The 19,321-nt window shown below is 43.1% G+C and overlaps 3 protein-coding genes across 3 annotated transcripts in view; 1 reads left to right on the top strand and 2 right to left on the bottom strand.

The window, feature by feature from the left end:
• The first annotated feature begins 833 nt into the window (after positions 1–833).
• cmss1 (cms1 ribosomal small subunit homolog) overlaps positions 834–19,321 on the top strand; it is a 32,869-nt gene continuing 14,381 nt past the window's right edge. The window contains exon 1 of the mRNA XM_079357686.1: positions 834–968. Within this exon, the coding sequence (XP_079213812.1) occupies positions 920–968 (49 nt within the window). The 5' untranslated portion in view covers positions 834–919. The remainder of the gene's footprint in view (positions 969–19,321) is intronic.
• Positions 4,646–9,372, bottom strand: LOC306832286 (filamin A-interacting protein 1-like). Its single transcript, XM_079356849.1, has 2 exons — positions 8,727–9,372; positions 4,646–7,446 (listed from the first exon to the last, which is right to left on the bottom strand). Exons 1-2 carry the CDS (start codon positions 8,903–8,905, stop codon positions 4,911–4,913), a joined length of 2,715 nt encoding a protein of 904 aa, XP_079212975.1. The 5' UTR covers positions 8,906–9,372; the 3' UTR covers positions 4,646–4,910.
• On the bottom strand, positions 14,693–18,413 carry LOC306832287 (filamin A-interacting protein 1-like). Its single transcript, XM_079356850.1, has 3 exons — positions 18,007–18,413; positions 17,433–17,603; positions 14,693–15,904 (listed from the first exon to the last, which is right to left on the bottom strand). Exons 1-3 carry the CDS (start codon positions 18,106–18,108, stop codon positions 15,665–15,667), a joined length of 513 nt encoding a protein of 170 aa, XP_079212976.1. The 5' UTR covers positions 18,109–18,413; the 3' UTR covers positions 14,693–15,664.

The following is a 19,321-nucleotide window of genomic DNA, read 5'->3' as shown; positions in this document are numbered from 1 at the left end:
TAGGTACATTAAGCATGCACTGTTTAGGACTGTTACAATAGGCTTCACTTAAGCACATCAGTTATATTAATTTATAATAATTAATTGCTCCAAGCTTAGGCTGTCATTATCTCTTTGTTTCAATGTTTATAAGGTACCTATATAAAAACATATTGTTAAAGCTTAGAGCCATATGATCGTTACATTATTATAATAGATGTGCAGGCTTGGCATCTAGTAAATGTATTGTTTTGTATAGCTGTATGCAGGTCTTCTTAACTTTAAAGATTAAAGAAGCTATTTACACAAACTGTGAAGGTGTGCACGTGCTAATAGTGCAGCAAATATGATTATATATTATACATATTTCCCTGTATGGATACATGTTGGAACATTTACTTTAAGCCATCCTGTCTTCCCACATAATTCTAATAACTTCATAACTTAAGTTTTGGTATATATAAAACCATTACCAGCAAGTTAGATGTTTAAGTGTTGTGAGGTCAGGCCTGCATGGTTTCCTCCCTCTGGCTTGACCTCTTTGAGATAAATTACTGGGTTAACGACTTTCGGTCCTCTGATCATTCGGCTGTATTCATTTTAACCTAAATACTAAAACTGCCCAGAAGTAACATTTCTACACTATTTAAATTTAAGCCTCACTCATAAATTATTTGTTAAAATCAATACCTAGACAAGCTAGTGCTACTGAAGATCTGTTTATATGACACATCCTCTGCAATATCAATGAAATATTAAACAAATTAAATAAGATTTCAGTAAAACCGTCTAATTTGTACAGTACATAGCGCTGTATTAAGGGTTTAAACTGTGAGTGAATGACGTGTACAGGTTTGTTTCCCACGTGCTGCCGTTGAACACACCCCCGGCTCGCGACCTCAGCGGTAGATTTGGATTGGAGCGGCTACATAACAAGAAAATGGGAGACGACTTGGGTGACGAGTGGTGGACACACGAGGCTAATTCAGGTACCACGTTCACTTCTCGTGTCTTTATTTGATGCGTTTCTGAAACTTGTTCTCGTGAGGCTGTCTTGTATCCCAATACAGGAACTTGCTTTAGCACTAGCTTGTTAGCACGTGGAACGAAATGCCGGTTTGCTTCTGATAGCTAACTGTTAGCTGGCGTTAGCTTAGCCACTATGAGTTGATGCAAACCACAGTTTAAGTCGGTAAACCGTGATCGACATTTCACACGGTGAGAAGTGATGAACACACCGTACCGGTATCTTTTTATCTTGCCTGTGTTATGTAAGAACAGGGGACGCTAGCGTTGTTAGCAAGGTTTGTTATGTGTTAACACGTGTGTTTGTGAGAGTATGTTTATGTGCGAATCACACACGATATGGAAAGACAATAACTTTGGTAACTTTCAACGTGTTCCGACATGGCCTGTTTCTACAGATAAGGTCTAAGTTATCTGTCTCTGTCAGGTTAAACTTCATGTTTTCACACCGCTCCTCGTCTCTAAATACTGAAGAAGTTTGATGCCCATGGCTTCACGCTGAGTACCGATAGAGGGCAGTAATGCTCTTTAATGATTGTTGACCTCAATTCTCTCTGCTGCAAAGTTTTGATGTTGTCAAGCAGAGTAAGATTACATTTGAAATGAAACCTTCATATTTTGATGACATACTTAGACACACATGCTCCCTCTCTGTTTATCCTCAGTCTCGTATTTACACAAACACAGGTCATATCTTAAAGAATCAATAAGAAATGGAGATAAAAAAAATCCCCATTCTGGCAGATTACCTAAGTGTACCTAAAAATCTTTTTACACAGAGCAGTATATGAACGACAGTGCAGCTATTCTTAAAATTTAACCAAAGATAAAGTGTCAACAAAAGAATACAATAATAGTGTAAGATGCAAGTACATAGTTAAAGTGCAAATGTTACAATGTTAGATACAAAGGTCAGTGACCAGACTAAGATGTAAATAATATGTTTAATATTGGAAAATATTTACCAATAACTGGCATTTACTCTTCTCTCCTGACTACAGTAATCAATCAGATAAGGATAATATCGCCTGTGCAAATGGAACAACTCATTTGTAACACATGCCCTTTGATGCTGTCAAATCATATTTACTTCTGCTCTATTTTATTCAACTAATTTATTAATCATAGTCATTATTTGTGTTGCCATTTCCTCTTGAAATTACAAACAGATCTCGACGCATTAACTGTACGCTGCACTTTGCATATTTATATGATGAGATTATTTGGTATCATTGGACTGCAGTGTTAAATGGCTTGTAATCCAGGCCTGTTGGGTGCTCTTTTCTATGCACTCCGGGGGGGGGGGGGGGGGGGGGGGGGGGGGGTTGTCTCCTTTTCTATTTGCTAATCCTTTAGCCTTGGGTATCCTTCAAGCAACCCCAGAGGGTTCTGATAAGAGAAAAGAGGAATAACTAGCACATTAATGTGTGCACCACGGGGGATTTATAAACCTGTTTGTTGAGTTGGTGTTGATTACGCCACTGGTCTTCTTTTGCGACATCATTGCAAAGTTATTCACTTTACAATAGTGCTGTACATGAGGGCTTTTTTCCCTTTAACATCTTATTCTGGATGGAGAGCCCAAGTGGATGTTGTTTTGCATACAAACACAGAGAGCTAACATAGTCACGTGCCAGTCAGCATAACGAAGTTCGGTGTTTCACTGAACAATAAGAAGCTACAGTTATACGCCTTAAATGCTATTGTTAATGGTAGTTGTCTATTATTTCTTTATTGGTTGTCTAAAATTATGTTTAAACCTGAAAGGGGGACTAATGTCCTTCATGATTACATGTCAAGGCTGTAATGATTTTGAAGCTTTAAGAATTCGACACAGTTGTTTATTGCAAACCAGGAACACAGCATTGCAGCTTCATAACAGCCCTTGATGTATGGCGTTTTTTTTTTGTTTTTTTTTTAAGCATTTCCACTTTATTTGAATGTTTTGACACTTTGACACTCTTATTTGTAGAGTTTGGCTCTTTTTGGAGAAATCACACAAGTAATCCATTCCGTACTCCATCTCAAGGAGAGTGCGTGCCGCGCTGTTTTTCTCAGTCGTCCCTTTACCCCAACTGACTGACATCACATCCTTACTCCCATTTCTACCCAAAGACAAGCTTGACAGAAAATGCTGCGAGGCTGACGGAGAACTGACAAGACCGAAAAGAGGAGTTGAAGTCTGTTAGCTTATAGAGCACATGACTCTGAAGTCCGTCTCAGAAAAGCAGAGGAGATTGGTGAGAAGCAGCTTGACGCTCATGACATGATGTCTTCTGGCGATAAGCTCGCACAGATGACAACCCATTCTCACGAGGGACTGTGTCACACTCCAATCTGCCAGAAAACCTTCATCAAATATCACATCTGGTTTCTACCTTGCCGACTGATGATGTCATCGTGTACCTGCAGTCTGGGGTCCTCCACCCGCCTCTTCCACTACAGGAAGTCTTACTGTGTCCTCAGGTGCATTGATGCATTTGATCACCACTTTTTCTACTGGTACATATAACATGTGACAGCTAACAGTAATTACCACATCTTACATGACGTTGTCTTTCTTGACCCTTACATGAGGAGATCTTAAACTTGTTTGCGTTGACATAAACCTTGAACGTTGTCTTTCACAAAATCCCCACATACAGGTTCCAGTAATTGTAAGTTTAGGGCTAAAATGAAAACAAATCGTTGACGAGATGATTTTTTTTTTTTTTTTTGGATGATTGCAGTTGGATACAAACACATTCTTACTCAAGAGATGATAAATACATGTATTTATAGAGCTGCTAAAATGTCATGTGTTGTGTATCTTTAGGTTTCTATTGTTAATAGATTTCTCTCTGAGGTGAAGCATCCATCCACGCTCTGATTCAGCCCTCTCCCTTCATGTGTGAGGATTTTCAGATGTCAGAGACACAAAGACGATACATTTCTCCAGAACAAATTCACTTTATTCATCCTTAGTAAGCGTACTCCCATGATTCAAAGGGGTTTGTTTCTTATTTTCCCCTGATAACTGCCTGGCCACTTCATTGTTTTGTATTAAATACTTTTTTTTCCACATTGAAGGAGTAGAAGCTGACGAGAATGTTAATGTTTTTATGCAATAGTTAAAGTTTGTTCATGCGTCACTTGTCAGAGGTAAATATATTAGGACCATGATTCCATTTCAGGTTTATAGTCTGTACTCAAAATAGCTAAGGCTTGAAGTAATTCAACCATCATTAAACCCAAACAGCACCATCACCTCGAGGTGTTTTTATTGTGTCCGAAAAAATGAGCCGAGTTTTCCAGTGCATTTTTGACGAAAACACACACACACACACACGGACATACACACTCTACCTTTTATCAAACTAAACACAAACCTCTTCCCATCAAGTGTCTCTCTTTATTCTTTTTAAGGATATGTCAAATGAACTAATGGGAGTCAATTTTTTTTTCATCTTTTTTGAAGAGCTGGATGTGTGTTCTTTAGCCCTTCAGGGGGAAAAAAAACAAAACCATCAAACGAGGCTTCTAGCGGTTTCTCACTCCATCATTACTGATTCGGACTGTTTTGCATTTAAACTGCCTCGAAATCTGTCAGCTGAGTAGATGGCAGCCCTCTCTGGAAAGTATTCAAGGTGAACAAACAAAATCAACACAAACACTTTTAATATCCAGGGAAAAAAACATCAAGAAAACAGAATGAAAATATGAAAAGCACATTACACATTTGGTGGCAATGAAATGTTGCCTAGCTCTAATACAGGTACTAAAACAGTTAAATTCACTAAGTACATTTGCACACTAAATAAAGTAGGTTTTACAACACCACTAATGATTTTTTTTAGTAGTATTTACAAAGAATGTAGGTTCTCCTTCAAGGAATTGTGTCAGAGAACCTATCACTGACTCTTCCCCTAATCACAAAGGCCACTGACGGTGATATTAGAGGAGTGTGACGCTGAGGAGGTAGAGGGAGAAATAGTGATGCTACTTGTTATTTTGCCAACACCTTTCACATGACAGCCATTGGCCAGCACTTGTGTCTGTTGCTCATGTCGGAGATAGTACGACCCGACTGGTTGCGGCGTACTGTGGGTCATGCCGTTCACAGACTGGATATATGGACTCCCCACGTGGATGTGGATCTTGTTGTCCTCCGTGGTGATGATGTTTGGACTCGCGTCCACACTGTTGGACCTCTGGTATTGCCAGCTGTTCTGACGCTCCGGTGTTTTGCAGTAGACTGTAGTCTGATTGGCGACCTCCTCCGGCTCCGGAGAGCAGGTCCGGACTGTCACGATCTGGATCGGGGAGCTGTTTTGGTCGGGTGTCGCAGAGCGTGGAGACTGTGCGCTCAGCATCCGCGAAATTGTGGGGGAGACTCTGCGGTCTGGGCTTGAGGGCGGGCTCTTAGTGTTAACTGCGAGAGGAGAGGAGTTCTGGATGATGGTGATTCTCTGCTTCGGGGAGGCGCCGCTCGATGGAATGATGGCAGTGCTGGTGTAGGACGTAGCGGCATCTCCTGTCGGACTGCTAAACTCAAGCGTGGCTGTGTTGAGGATATGATGAGGTGTTACTTTAATGTGCAAGGGCTGCCCTGGCGTGTGCGTTAACGTCATCAGCTCACCATTAGCAGCTTGGTTGCCATTGGCTGATTGATTGCTGTATTGGATCATGTTATTGTTTGCAGTGTTAAGGCTGTTGAGGTTGTTGACGAGAGAGCTTCTCCTGTTTGAGACTTCCTCGTTGTGGGTTAGGTCCTCCTCCTGGGGGTCTTCTTCTGCTTTCTTGCTCTGATCGCTGTAAGGAGGCAGGCCATCTGCTGGATCAGTTTGCACCTCTTTGGTGGTGTGATGAACGTCAGAAAAGTGCTGTCCATTTGCCCCAGGCGAAAGGTTCTTTATTTGTCTGTACCTGTCGAGCTCGCTGCTCAGTTCCTTCATGTCTTTCGCCAGCTCCCTGTTTCTCCCTTCCTGCAAGGTCAGCTTTCTCTGCAACGCGGTGTGGTCCGTCTGAACCCTGCAGATGGACTCCTCAGTTCCCATCAGCTTCTGGAGTTTCTCCTTCAAAGCGTCCACCTCTCTGCCCAACAGCCTCGACCGAACCTGCTCCTTCTGAAGACGGCAAAGGAGGACGTGCTCCTGGTTGACGTCTTGCTTTTCCGCCTGCTCGTATCTGGAGAGCTCCCTCTTTGACGCCTGGAGCTCCTCTGTGAGAGCCTGGGACCTTCTCTGCTCCTCCTTGAACCTCTTTTGCAGGGACTCAAAGTCCTCCTCCACCTGCATCAGTTCTCCCTCCAGCACCTCCTTGTCCTGCAGTCTCTTTCGCAGCCTATCAAGCTCCTGGGTCAGTTCTTTGACTTTGTTGTCCTCCGTTTGGCACCGATGGTTGGTGTTGTTCGGAATAGAACTATGCGTGTACTTCAGTTCTTTTTCCTTCCTGTTTTCCAACACCTGTAGCCTATTTCTCATTATGGTCATTTTACTCTGCAGCTCTCTGTTCCTCTCCTCTTCGGCTTCAAACCGCTCCTGGAGCTCTTCTTTTTCCTTTCCTACGTCCCTAATCCTCCCCTCTAACTCTGCCTTACAGCCCAGTGCCTGTTGCATCTCCTCTTTCAGTCTCTCTGTCACTGTTGCCAAATTGCTTTGCTCATTCCTCTTGCCTTCCTTCCTGTTCAGTTTTTCCTCCGCCTGTTTGAGCTTCTCTGCCATAGCCTTTCTGTCCTCCACCAAAGCGACAGTCAGTGATCTGAGCTTGGCAAGGTCTTGTCTAATCACTGCTTCACTCTTTTCCTGTTTGCTTTCAACAGCCTCGAGCTCTTTCACCCTAACTTTCAGAGTGTTGAGCTCAGCCGACAGCCTCTTGCTAACCTCCCTCTCTTGCTCCAAGCTGCCCATCAGGACACTGCAGTCCTGTTTGCTCTTCCCTAAAGCCCCCTCTATCCTGTCCAATTCACTGATTCGGCCCGTCAGTTTATCCACCTCCACTTTCAAGCTGCGGCAATAGCTGCTCTCCCGCCCCAGTCTGCGGTCCAGGTCACGACACTGGTCCCACATGCGTATCAGCTCCTCGTCCTTTCCCTCCATCTCCACGACCCTCCTCCTCAGCACCTCGACCTCTGACAGCAGGCTCGGCGCCGTCATGGTTTCCTGGCTGTGCTTGAAAAGAGACACGTGGTTGTTGAGCTCCAATTCACGGCGCAGAGTCTCGCGCTCAGCGGGGCGAGCGGCGCTGACCTCCTGCTCAATGTGGTCGGTGATTGCAGTCAGTTCTTTGACACGACAGCGATGTTCCTCCAGCTGCTCGCTCAGACTTTGTTGCTCCCGAACAACCAGCAGCGCAAAAGCCTTCAGCTTGTTCAGCTCGTCCTTGAGAGTTAATACTTCTTTTTCACTTCTCCCCTCCTGTATCTCGTGGTATTCTCTCTCTTTTACGATCAGGAGCTGAAGTCTGAAAGAAAAACAAATTACACACATTAAAAAGGACTTCTTTTTTTTATTATATAATTTCACTCTTCTTTCTGCTTCCAAGGAAACTGTTTTTCTTGTTTATACTTAACCTCCTGGCCCCACTTTTGAAACGCCAATTAATTCTCTAGTTGTGTGTTTCCAGCATAAACACTTGTTTCATTCGCAGAGGAATTTGAACCACTATTTCCTCCCACCTCAAATTCCTGCAAGGGCTGTACTTCATTTTCATTTGTACGTTATTATTGGCGTTTTCGTCTCTTAATTAGCATGTTATGACCCATTAAAAAATATAGGTATGGTCGTGCATGTTGTTTTGCACTCTCTTTGTAGCACTCCTGACTGTCACAGCAGATGGTCCCTTGGCAGGGAGTGCATGTTAATTAAGAAGTTCCACTACCCTTGAGTACCCTCAACGCTGCACCCAATCACCCCCCCTCCTGTGCGCAACCAACGCTACCCCATTTCCAGCTTGGAGAGACAGGAATTCCCCCCCTGTTCCATGTGTAATTACTGACTGGCTACAAAAGTGCTGTCACTCCTCACATTTCCCCAGATGCAAACCAACAATGTACAAATTAAATCAAATGTGCGCCGTATATTAAATTCGGTCGCTTCCACAAATCAAAGTAAGCCATCAACAGCGGATTGTTACGATGAAGGATCAATCCCCTCACAGAAATGTTCGGTTTGTTTTGCAGGTTTTGTCGACTAAGAGCAGAAATAAGTCAATATCAGTTTCACATTCCATGCTTGGATACATGATTTTCCATGTGATCGGGCTGAAAATGTTCCAAGCAGTGTACGGAGAGTTGCTCCTGACTCTTTGAGAAAGTCTTCAGAGCTGCTAATGTTACGTTAAAAAACTTGGAAACTGTTTTTTTTTTTTTTTTTTTTTGGGTAGAGGACCCATACAGAGCACCTTTACTTTTTACGTTAAAGAAACATTCAAAGTGATTTTTAGATGGTGAAACTCAAAAAGATGTAATATCTTGAATGAAGCGGGTGGATGAACTGTAAATTGACGGCTGTTGAACATCAGTGTATGCATTCTGTGAGATTATATTTTGTTTTTGTCGCCCGTCTGTAAAAAAAAAACGTGTTACAAGAACGATAGGTCTTTTGTCTTTTTATCAGAAGTTCAGTCAGCACTTCACTCATGATCTCAACATGCCGTAAAAAGCGACTTTAAAAGTAACAAACTCTTCACAAAATGTGTGTTATATCCCTCCACAGTTCACAAGTTGTTTTTACTTGTCCTACCTGTGCTGCTCTGTTGGCTTCTGTCCTTTTAAAACAATCCTCCGAGAATAAAAAGTCTTCACTCTTTCACCTCTCCCTTTCCCGGAGATCCCAGTGATGTGGACATTCCATCCGGAAAACCAAACATTATGAGAAGTGCTCTGCACACCGAGTCTCACTCGGCAGTCAGTGGCGCCCATTACATCATCAGCAAGTCCTTATATGGGACTGTACAGGCTCTACCGCTGTGCATGTGTGCGAGTGTGATTGTGTGTTTTTACTGGAGTTCAGCCCATTCCAGATGAGGTCATTGTGTAGCCATGCCAAAGAGGCTAATGGGAAGGACAGAGTGTGTTTGTGTGTTCAAAGACAAACTGGAGAAGGCTTACTCTCTCCGTTTGCAGGATTAGCCGGAGCAAACATGTGAACTATGCTGCAGAAGAGCCTAGGCCGAACTCTGGATGTTCAAGGACGCTGGAGCTCGTCTGACGGCGTGCACACGGCATCATTTGGGACCTGCTGTGTGTGTGTGAAGTTGGTGTTCTCATATGTTTTAAGACCAGACATGTTTTGTGAGTTGTATCTGCCTTGCCTGGGGCCTGATAACCTGACTGTAAGATGACATCATCAGTTCATCAGCCCTCAATTACACCCATATGTCTTTCTTTCTCTCTCTCCTCCACACTTTGCTTCTCTCTTTTTCACATGCTGTTTTTCACCCTTGTTTTTTTTTTTTGCTTTTCGGTACAAAATGCAATTTGCTTTTTGCAACTGCAATTTTTTCCCTTCCTCTTGCCATCACCGGTTTCTTCGGTTTCCCCCCGTGCTCTCTTGAGGTATTACTCAAATCAAATCTCTGTGTTCAGTGGAGCAGGGAAGGATGACAGATTATACTCTCATTATTCTCGCTGCTAGTCTCGTCTGTCACAACAAAAATGACAAAAAAAAAAAAAAGCATAATGGAAAAAGTGAAGGATGTGTTTTAGCTGACTCGATGATAGTGCCTTCCAGTGCAGCAGGAGGAAAAAATAACATGTATGTCTTTGGGTGACGCACGCTCTCCTCCGGGAACACTTACATTATGGCTCCAAGTTCTTGCTTTCACTGGGAAAAATACCTCTGGTGGTATTTCTTTCTGTCAAGCAGCCCATCTAGTCGCCAATTAAAAGAACTATTTCCCCTCTTTGTTATGATGTCATCACCCAAGAATTTACAAAACAGCCCAAAAGAGCCACTTAAACTTCACTTTTTGGACGTTTATGTTCTACAGAATCGTTTCACCATCTTTTTAAACAGAGCTGTGAACGCTTGCCGTTTCACAACAGCTCCAACTACTTTCACCACAGACCTCATTAATGCCGTCGACCGCTTCTTTTTTTTTTTTCTTCTTTTTTTTTTTTGCTGAAAGACGGGATCACGTTCTTAAACCGTTTACGTCAGCGCTGAGGAAACAAGCAAACAAGTGTCTCCATGGTTACTGAAAGTTTCTGTCAGCTGCAGATTGAGCAGCTCTGTTCTTTAACAAAACAGAGTTGTTTAAAAAGCATGAGGGAGCGCTCAGCTAGCAGCCCCTCCTGATATCTTGTCCAAACAAAGTTTCTAGAGGAATCCTTCTTCTGGAATAAACGTGCTTTATTTTTGTGGTTTTGAATGATCAGGTTACACCCTCTGCTCCCACTGCGAGGTTGTTCGCTTTGGTCATTTGATCATGAACCTTAAACAGGTTGTTCTTGCTTCTCTTAGACGGTAGTTTAAAGGGGTACTGATCTGTGATGATTTATACTAGTGTTTTTCAGAGCTTATATTTCTGAAATCTGTGTTTATTGAGCATTAAAATGCAAACTGCACCTGCTAGCCTAAGGTATTTCTGATGCTAGTATTGGTATCCAAACAGCTGTAGTTGTTGTTACCTGAAAGCGCTGTGACAATGTGCTGCTTTGATAGTTAGGGTAAAAACTCTCCGCGTGACCTTAGTCAGTGAGGTAACGGTAAAAACTCTCCGCGTGACCTTAGTCAGTGAGGTAACGGCTGATTTCTGCGTCCGGTTGGCGTCCTCGTTTATCCTTTAAGTGATTACGGTAATAATAAAGCTGGCTGTCTCGGTCCGAGTTCACTTTGGTTGATGACATTTCCTCTTGACTTGTCTTTGGGTTGCGTTGGCCCACACCCTGTACTTTTATTTATGGTCAGGCTTTAATGGACAGACTGTTTTTAGCTTTTGTTAGCTCACCTTTTGTCCAGCGTATAGTTTGGAGTGGAGTTGAATTTGATACTTATTTTATCCAGGAAAGTTGGCTGTATTAGTTTTAGCAAAATAACTTGGCAACTAAGTGTATCGTTTTTTCTGTTTTGTAAAATGTTAAACTCATCTCATTGACAATTGATTTTGAAAAAATATATTTAAATGAAATTTAGAAATTGCTAAAACAACTAAGTAGAGATCCACCAATTAGGATCAGGGCCGATAGTGATGTTTGAAATAACTCTGATACCGACTTTTTTTTTTTTTTTTAGTGTTTTTATGAATTGTTTTGGTGCAAGTCTCCATCATGTCGCCATTTTCTCAAATGTTTGACAATGGAAGTCAGAGCTAGATTGTATCCGCCCAATGAAAACCTCTTTTCTGAATCAGTAGTTAGCGATGCTAGATGCCATAGTTCGATTGATTTAAGACTACAAATAAACAGCAGTGATTAAACTCTGGCTCATGCTCCACTATTTTCCTGTCTACAGGGCAGATATCGGCCGATATCATTGTTTAAGTGGTCCATCAAACAAAGTGTTGCTGAAATACACTTTAGTCATATATTGCTACTCTTCTGCAACCGATATCTCTTTGGCTTTTTCAATATCAAGACAACCAATGTTTCAGGAAAATATCTTGTTTCTTTCTACATGTGATTATATGCAGCGCATGAGTAGATCCTTTTTTTTTTTTTTAGCTAACAGCAGTAATGTCCTGAGCTCATTAACATTTCTGCATTTCATTACAAAACATTGTTAAATTAAAGTTATTGATGGAAAATGAAAACTTCTGATATAATCACGTGGACCAGCAGTTTGACTTCTTCATAGATGAAACAATACTAGCACAATATACTGAACTTAAATACATGGAAGTGAATAATCCATCTGTAGACAACACGCTGTTAAATATAATTTAATACGCACTGGAAACATTGAAGCGCTTCACATGTCAATTAATAATCAGCTTTGTTAGTTAGCCAGTCGTTAGTTGATGAGATCAGAAGTATGTCTCGTTAAAAACTCGGCCTGTAAAATCCTAAGAAGTCTTTTGTAAGGACAGGCCTCAATAAGACGAGATATTTTTTCTCGTTGTGGAATGTGAAATCAAGAATCCTTCTCATTCCCCCAGATTTCAGCCGCAGACCGACTCCCAAACCAGAGTTCACGAGGTCCGCCGTCTCTTCGGAGGAGTTGGCATCTGCAGCGCTTGTCCTCAATTACAAGAATGAGGCCGATCCCTCATTGGCCATTCCACTCGAAGAAAAACCCACAAACATCGTCAAAATGTAATATTCCCCTTTTATACGAGAGGAGCGCGTTCCTATTTTCATCCACGGGTGTAATTTGGAGATATTGAGTTTTTCTGCCTCTGGAAGACAAAAAACTCAGGTGTGCTGTAAAGGGTCAGAGAGAAGCCATATTGGAGATGCAAAAAAGGGAAAGCAGCTGCTCCGCGCTTTGTTCTCTTCATTTATCAACAAGTTTAATAAAACTGAAGGAATGACTAAACTGACCTCAGACTCTTGCTACAGCTAATAAATGAGCCCAACAGCGTTTCTGCTCTAAAGTGGTGCACTGCCAGACTCCTATGATAATTTATGCACAGCTCCTCCTGACATATTATTGGCTGAGCCTGCAGATGGTGGATTTCAGGGTGAGAGATGGACAGAGCAGCTGTGGGTTTCCGCTGCAGCACAGCCAATTTTACTTTGTCCTTTTCCTTTTAGGAAAATGTTTCTTCCAACATGTTTTTTTTTTTTTTTTGGACCATGAAAGCAGTTTGCTTTTGTAGCATGTTTGTCTGTTGGTCCACGTGACTCAAATACTTCAACAATTATTTGATGGATTTGTACGGTTTGTTAACACTTCTGTGATCTCCGCTCCGTGTGTGTCCGTTCACTCCCCTAAGCACTGCCAAGGTGTCCTTGAGCAGGGCACCAGACCTCCACCAGTGCACTCTGACATCTCCACATTACTGCAGTGTGTGTGTGTGTGTGTGTGTGTGTGTGTGTGTGTGTGTGTGTGTGTGTGTGTGTGTGTGTGATTTCTCGACACTTTATTTGTGTCTAATAAACGAAACAGAAGATATTTCCATCAGCCAGTCATGGAAGTATGCGTCCACTGTTCAGTAAGCTGGTGACCATTGTTAACATGAGCCATGACATCTGTGAGAATGTTAGCGATGTCACTGTGAGCTGTTATCTAGCTGGTCAAATCACAGCACTGTCAAACAGTGGATAGCATAGACTCTTAGTCGTTTCAGCGTTTTCCCAAAACATCTGCATTCCTGTAGCCCTTATTGATGATAAATCCAAATGAAGGCCACATCAGTGCAGAGTGAAAACATGAAGTTTAAAAGTGTTTTTTTTTTTTTTTCCTCTCTGCGGGTGTGTGATAGCGTCTGTGAAGTGTTTTGGATTCAGAACTCAGAGCGTGCATGTCTGTTGTGGAGCTGAACATGTGTGTGCGGTTTATTCTAAGATGCTGTCAGCCTGGTGACACATCGTAGGACACACACACACAAGGACTCGGAGCATGTTCTGATAGCATGAGGTTGGAACAACCAGATCGTGGCATTGTGATGTGCAGATGTAATCATCCTTTGACACGCAAAGGGGATCATTCTGTGGCATAAAGTGATTATATGCCGTGACTGGAATTTAGCGTATAGTTTGCAGCTCAAACAGGTCATCTGCTCTGCACATGGCACCTCACCGACATACTTTTTCACGGGGAGTGAAAGAAGAAAGAGGGGTGCGGATTTAAAGCCAGGCTCTCTCTTGGCTCAGAGCGTGCACTTTAGAAAAAGAAACGGGGAGGGAGATTGAAAGATAGTTGAAAAGGAGCAGGAGTGGGAATTCTTTCAGTGAAATATTTAGGCGACTGCAGAGCGGGATGTAAGAAGGACAGGATGAAGAGGGAGATGAAAGGGACAGGCGTATCGCCATGTGCAGCGTGTTGTTTACCCCGTGGATAAATGCAAGCAGTGACTCAGCTTAAACCTGTTTGTGCCAAGCTGAAAGAAGCTGAAGCGCACACAAAGAGGGGGGACTATAAACTCAATTTGAGTGCCTCAGACGAAATTTAAATAAATACAAGGCAAAGGAGCATTTCTGTGGATTGATGGGGAATTTGCATGAAGGAGGGTTGTGTGTGTGTGTGTGTGTGTGTGTGTCTCCTTTTTAGGTATATGATTAAAGGTGTAACTCACGTTTTTAATATGGATCCAAACAGATCTTTCCTCATCAGACTTTTCACAAGCCCAGTGAAAAGTTCATTTGATAAATAGATGTTTGTATGACATGGACGTCAACAATAACCAGATGCATTGTTTGATCAGTGCGTTTTATCACACATGATGATTCTCAACACTTGAAGGCGTTGTAGAAGTCGTGGGGCCCAAACACACAGTGGTAGGTCATATTGCAGGTCAATGTCCTGACGATGGACCTCAGGATCTATCGGGGAAATTGTTTCACCTCTCGGCTGGCAAAGGAAGGGTCAGACAAATGGAGTTACGTTGAAGTTATTTTGGTCTCCGATAAACAAAGACTTCCCTGACAGTCAAACTGAACAACAACATCATAGCAGCATTACGGCCTCGGCCCGTTTACCGGAAAAGTTCAAGTGCTTCGTTGCGAACACCCGTTCATGAGGAGAATTAATGAAGGCGGGCGGGCGGGCGGGGAGATGAAAATCCTCCGTTCATGCAGTCAGGAATGTATGAGCCACACAGGGTTCACCCTGCACCACAGACAGTCTGTCTACTCGTGTATTAATCATCATTAGGCCGAGATGAACCTCAGAACCTTTTATGTGTGGATGTTTGAGGTGGTCATGCTGTATGTGGAGAGACTGAATTCTCAAAAACTTGATCACTACTGGCATCACTATTTTTGGCCCTTAATTGCGCGTATGCCTGTTGTGGATCAGTGAAGTGTTTTTTTTTCGCTTTGGCGTGCAGATGCAGACAACTAGTCTCCTCCCAAGGCTGCAAGCCCAGTGTGGGTCAAGTCTCTACACAGCTAGATTACAGAGTGGACTCTGCCGGTGCATGAGCCGAGACAACCAGGAACTTGAACTCGTCGTGGGCCTCAAACGGCACACGAGCTCCACCTTCATTTTAGACTTTGCTCTACCCGAAGGCCACATCTGAATGTCCTCTGTGCTCAGGAAGCAAAATTGTTCTATTCAGCAGCAAAGCCTCAGCCCGTTTACTTAGCTTAGAAGAAGGCTTCATCATGTGCTGTGTGGTTCTGTTGAAATGGGTGAAGGGTGCCAATTTAGACCATACGTGTAATTGCATGTTACAGCATGTTTATGTGTTTACAAGGGAGAGTGAACAGAGCCAAGCCGGCCACAAGGTTTAACCAAGTCAAGGATGTAATAGACTTTGTCTAAGAGGAGGAACTCTTAAGTACAGTCTTGAGGTCACCGGGTTGGCAGAAAAAAATGAAGCAGCCAAACAGCGCCTTTGCTCCCAGCCATGAAGAGCATTACAGATCAACGTAGACTAAAAGTATCTAAGCCTGCACAAGTGAACATCACAGAGCTCTGATCTGGCTTGTTCCAGTGTGCTGAAATACTTTAATCCCTTAGCCTCCTCTGCACTAGCTGTAAATCCTCATCTCTTTTACATTAGGAAGGATTCGGAGAGGCACGGGTATTTTCTGCAAGTCGAGCTTTAACCCAGGCCTCCAATTTAGTGGGAGCTACAAAATATCAATCTTTGCATAGGCATTCATCTGACACTCGAGGGTTTGGTTCACCAACCTCTCCCTGTCCCGCTCCAGTAGAGCGGTCAGGCACTCGCTCTCGTGGATTAGAGCCCTGTGGCTCCTCTCTCGCTCCTCGAGCTCGCGCAGAGTCCTGCTGTGAGCGAGAGATACCTCCAGGAAGCTCTCCATCATCTGTTCGGATGAGCGCCTCTGAGCCTCCACAAAGCAGCTGAGCTGAAGACAAAGAGGGGACAACAAAAGAGACGGCAATGAAGACGCTGATGTCAGTCTTACTTTATGGATCGAGTGCTAACGCTAACTGTAGCGTGCACATTTGGCTAACCGCTGATTCAGTTGAAAGGCCGAATGCCAAGTTTAGACATTTGCACATGAAAAGCAATTTTAACCAAACACTACATTTAGTGAGATGGGGAAAATGTTTATTGAAAAACACATGTTGTCATTAGGGCTGGGAATCTGCGTGTCTCAAGATTGGGGTTACGAATTTAGCTTCAAAATGATTCTGAACACCCCCCCCCCCCCCCCAAAAAAAAAAAAATGTAATGAAATTGATTTTAGAAGTTATGAATCGATTTTATATCTCACAAGAAAAAATTTCGATTTTTGCATGCATTGATTTTTTCTTACCACAGCTCTACTTCTCATTGGACAAAATTAATGAAATCTGGTAAGAACACACTTCTAGGGCAACGTGTATAAAGTTCTAGCGTTGGGTACCAAACTATCCAAGTTTCACAAAGGTTACAAGGCTCACTACAAGCTGTGATGGAAGCGGAGAAGGGTCATCGTCAAAGCAGCGGCGCTGGTCTGAAAGCCGCTCTGACGTTCTCGGCTCAGCTACTGACTCTCAAAGAAATGAGCCTCCGGCACTTCTGAACTGTCCGCTTTGATTGATTTTTGGGCGGACAGCGGCCCAGCAGGAGAGAAAAGCTCCAAGGTGCGCTGGAATGTCAAAACTGAATATGAGAAAGATATTAACTTTAACTTTCTCAAACTGTCATGTCAATCTGCCATCCGTCTTTTTCTGTGGACTGAACCAAACAGAAACAGTAACACCTTTTACACCTCGTTTGTCTGCTCATACTAGAGACTAGAAGGACGAGGATTATGTAGTTAGTATCTTTGAACTGGTCAAATATGTTTTAAGATACAGCAAATATCCTCCTTTTAATCTTGTCATGGGGGACTACTGTTTACTGAAAGAATTAACCACTTCATTCTTCCTTTCAATTGGGATGAATCAAGTTTCATCCCAAGAGTTGAGTTAAATAAACAAATATATTCTAGAATAGTCCCGTTGGATTGAAGAATTCAGCTGCACACCGAAGAAGGTTCACTTCCACCTAAATGTAAAAACATGCTTTCGTCCCCTGTTGAGTCATCTGCATGTCTGTTGAGCTTCTGACAGTTAAGATAAATCACAGTAATGTGTTTTTAATTGTAACAGCATACTGCTCACATGAGATACTCGAATGGCCTTCCTATGAAAAGGTTTCCTCAGAAACGGCTTCTCTTAGAAAGATGCATCCTGACAGACAACGGCGCTCCTTAAACGTACAGATTGATCATCTCTGCAGAGGAATAGATCGGCTGCATGTAACACCTGTTGTGCAAATAACAAATTTGTGCAGTGAAGCAGCAGTAATAGACGCTCTGTTGTGAGACAGTAATGCATTCACCTCATTAAATTTGATTATCCGCTCCATCTGGAGTCTATTTTCTCACTATTGACTGTTGGTACCTCAGCGATCGGTCTTTTGTACACATCCTCCAGGTGGTCCTGCTGGGCCCGGAGGGAGTCTCTCTGCAGGGCACGCAGCACCTTTTCTGCTCCACCAAAACTGTATCGGGCCCCGAGTAGAACCGGATCCGTCTTCTCGGATTTCAACACCGCAATTACCTCATCCCTAGCCTGGGGTGACAAACACAAGTCAAACACATTTAGCATCTTACGTAAGCTGCAGGTGAAGATCCTGGGGTACCATTTCCCTCCTACTGATTCTGATGCCTAGAATTAAGTATTAGTCGAGAGTTCTGAAACTATCAGAGAAAATTCGATTTCCTAAATAGCTGCCCATTATTAACACTGTATAGATGTGAAATAATTGCTTTCATTTTTTCATTGCTTAAGTACACAAAAGAAATCCTAAAGCTGAGCACTTACACCAGTTTAAGGAGCGGCCATAATGAATGTCATCCATGTTTAGTCTACTGTTTTACAGAAGAAGCAAGAAGTCGACTCTTTGGGAGCTTATAAATAAAAGTTTTAATTTGCAAAGTTCTGTAAGTGTCCGGATACGAAAAACTCCTCCCACCTGTAGCTCTCCCTCTAAGATACTGAGGAGAAACAGCAGGTCGTCACGGGACAGGACGTCTCTGGTGCGGCTGCACCGCCGCTTCTCTTCTTTGTCTCGCATTATGCTCCTCTTGTTTTGTTTATTTTGTTGTTTTTTGTTTTAGCGGATGGGGTTGAATGGAGAAGGAGTCCTTTACTCCCTGGCTCCACAAAATAGTTTTGAACCTTTCTCCATGTGGGTGCAGGACGGCTTTAAGTCCACCTGGAAGGAACTGGAGAAAGAAACGATTAGTGGCGGCAGCTCAACACGGGGACCCCCCCCCCCAAAAAAAAGTTAAAGTGTGCTTCTGAACATCGAGGCTAAACAAGGTCGAACAATTTGTCTTTTGCAGTACAAGTGGCCATTGTTTGACTCAAATAAGAGACAGGCTGATGCAGATTATATAAGCCTGTATTGGCTAACCAGAAGTCAGGAGGCCTCTTGTCATAACAGTTAGCATTAGTGAAACGGATCAGCCTGCAGCTGGCATTGCTTTGAGGGAGGCTTATGTCATCTCAGAGTCTTTCTCTTAGCACGTTTACAGCAATCACTGTCGACTTGGCAAACAGAGGGACTAAAAAAAAAAAGAAACCGGTTGCCTGAAAGTAGGACCATGATTACTGACCATATGAGAGCAAGATGCGTGTATGTTGTCGGGGTATGTGTGAGCTGAAGCAAATCTCATCAGCTAAACAGTTCATGCAGGCCAGCTTCCTCTGACTCGTCCCCCCTACCATATTCAGAGACAGAAAGCAAGCAGGTTCATATTAGTGAACGATGAGGTCATCGCTCTGTTCCTCAGCTCTGCCTCTCTGGTTCAAGCGCTCACAGTGGCCTGGGAACGCCTTTTCAGTCCCTCGCCGATGGTCAAGTTTCATTAGAGAAGTTAACTCAAGGCTCTTGTGTTGCTCATTTTGGGGAAATAGTGAAAAGCAATCGGCAAAACTATCAGCTGTTATGTCTACAAATCTCATTTTCACTGCTGTTGTTTTAAGACTGTGATTAAGACCTCCTCGGAGCTTTTACTGCTGTTGTTAGAAATGCTGTTGCCGAACAGGAAAGCAGTAATACTTTCTCTCTCCTTCACCTCCTCCTCTGCACACAGACGGGCAGCATCTGCTTGTTGTCACCAAGGCCTCAGCGCAACCTTGAGCGTCTCTAAACAGGGTGAACACTGGTACGTAAGAGATGAACATTGTGCGAGACAAGCACCGACAGAAGGCGGCCCTGTAGCCTGCGCACGTTTTGTGAGCGCGGTTTTGCTTTCTTAATAGATCGTGTCTGTGCAGATCGA

Source organism: Symphodus melops (genome assembly GCF_947650265.1).
Source record: "Symphodus melops genome assembly, chromosome: 12".
In the NCBI taxonomy this organism is placed as follows: Eukaryota; Metazoa; Chordata; class Actinopteri; order Labriformes; family Labridae; genus Symphodus; species Symphodus melops.
This window is presented reverse-complemented; position numbering and strand designations above follow the sequence as displayed.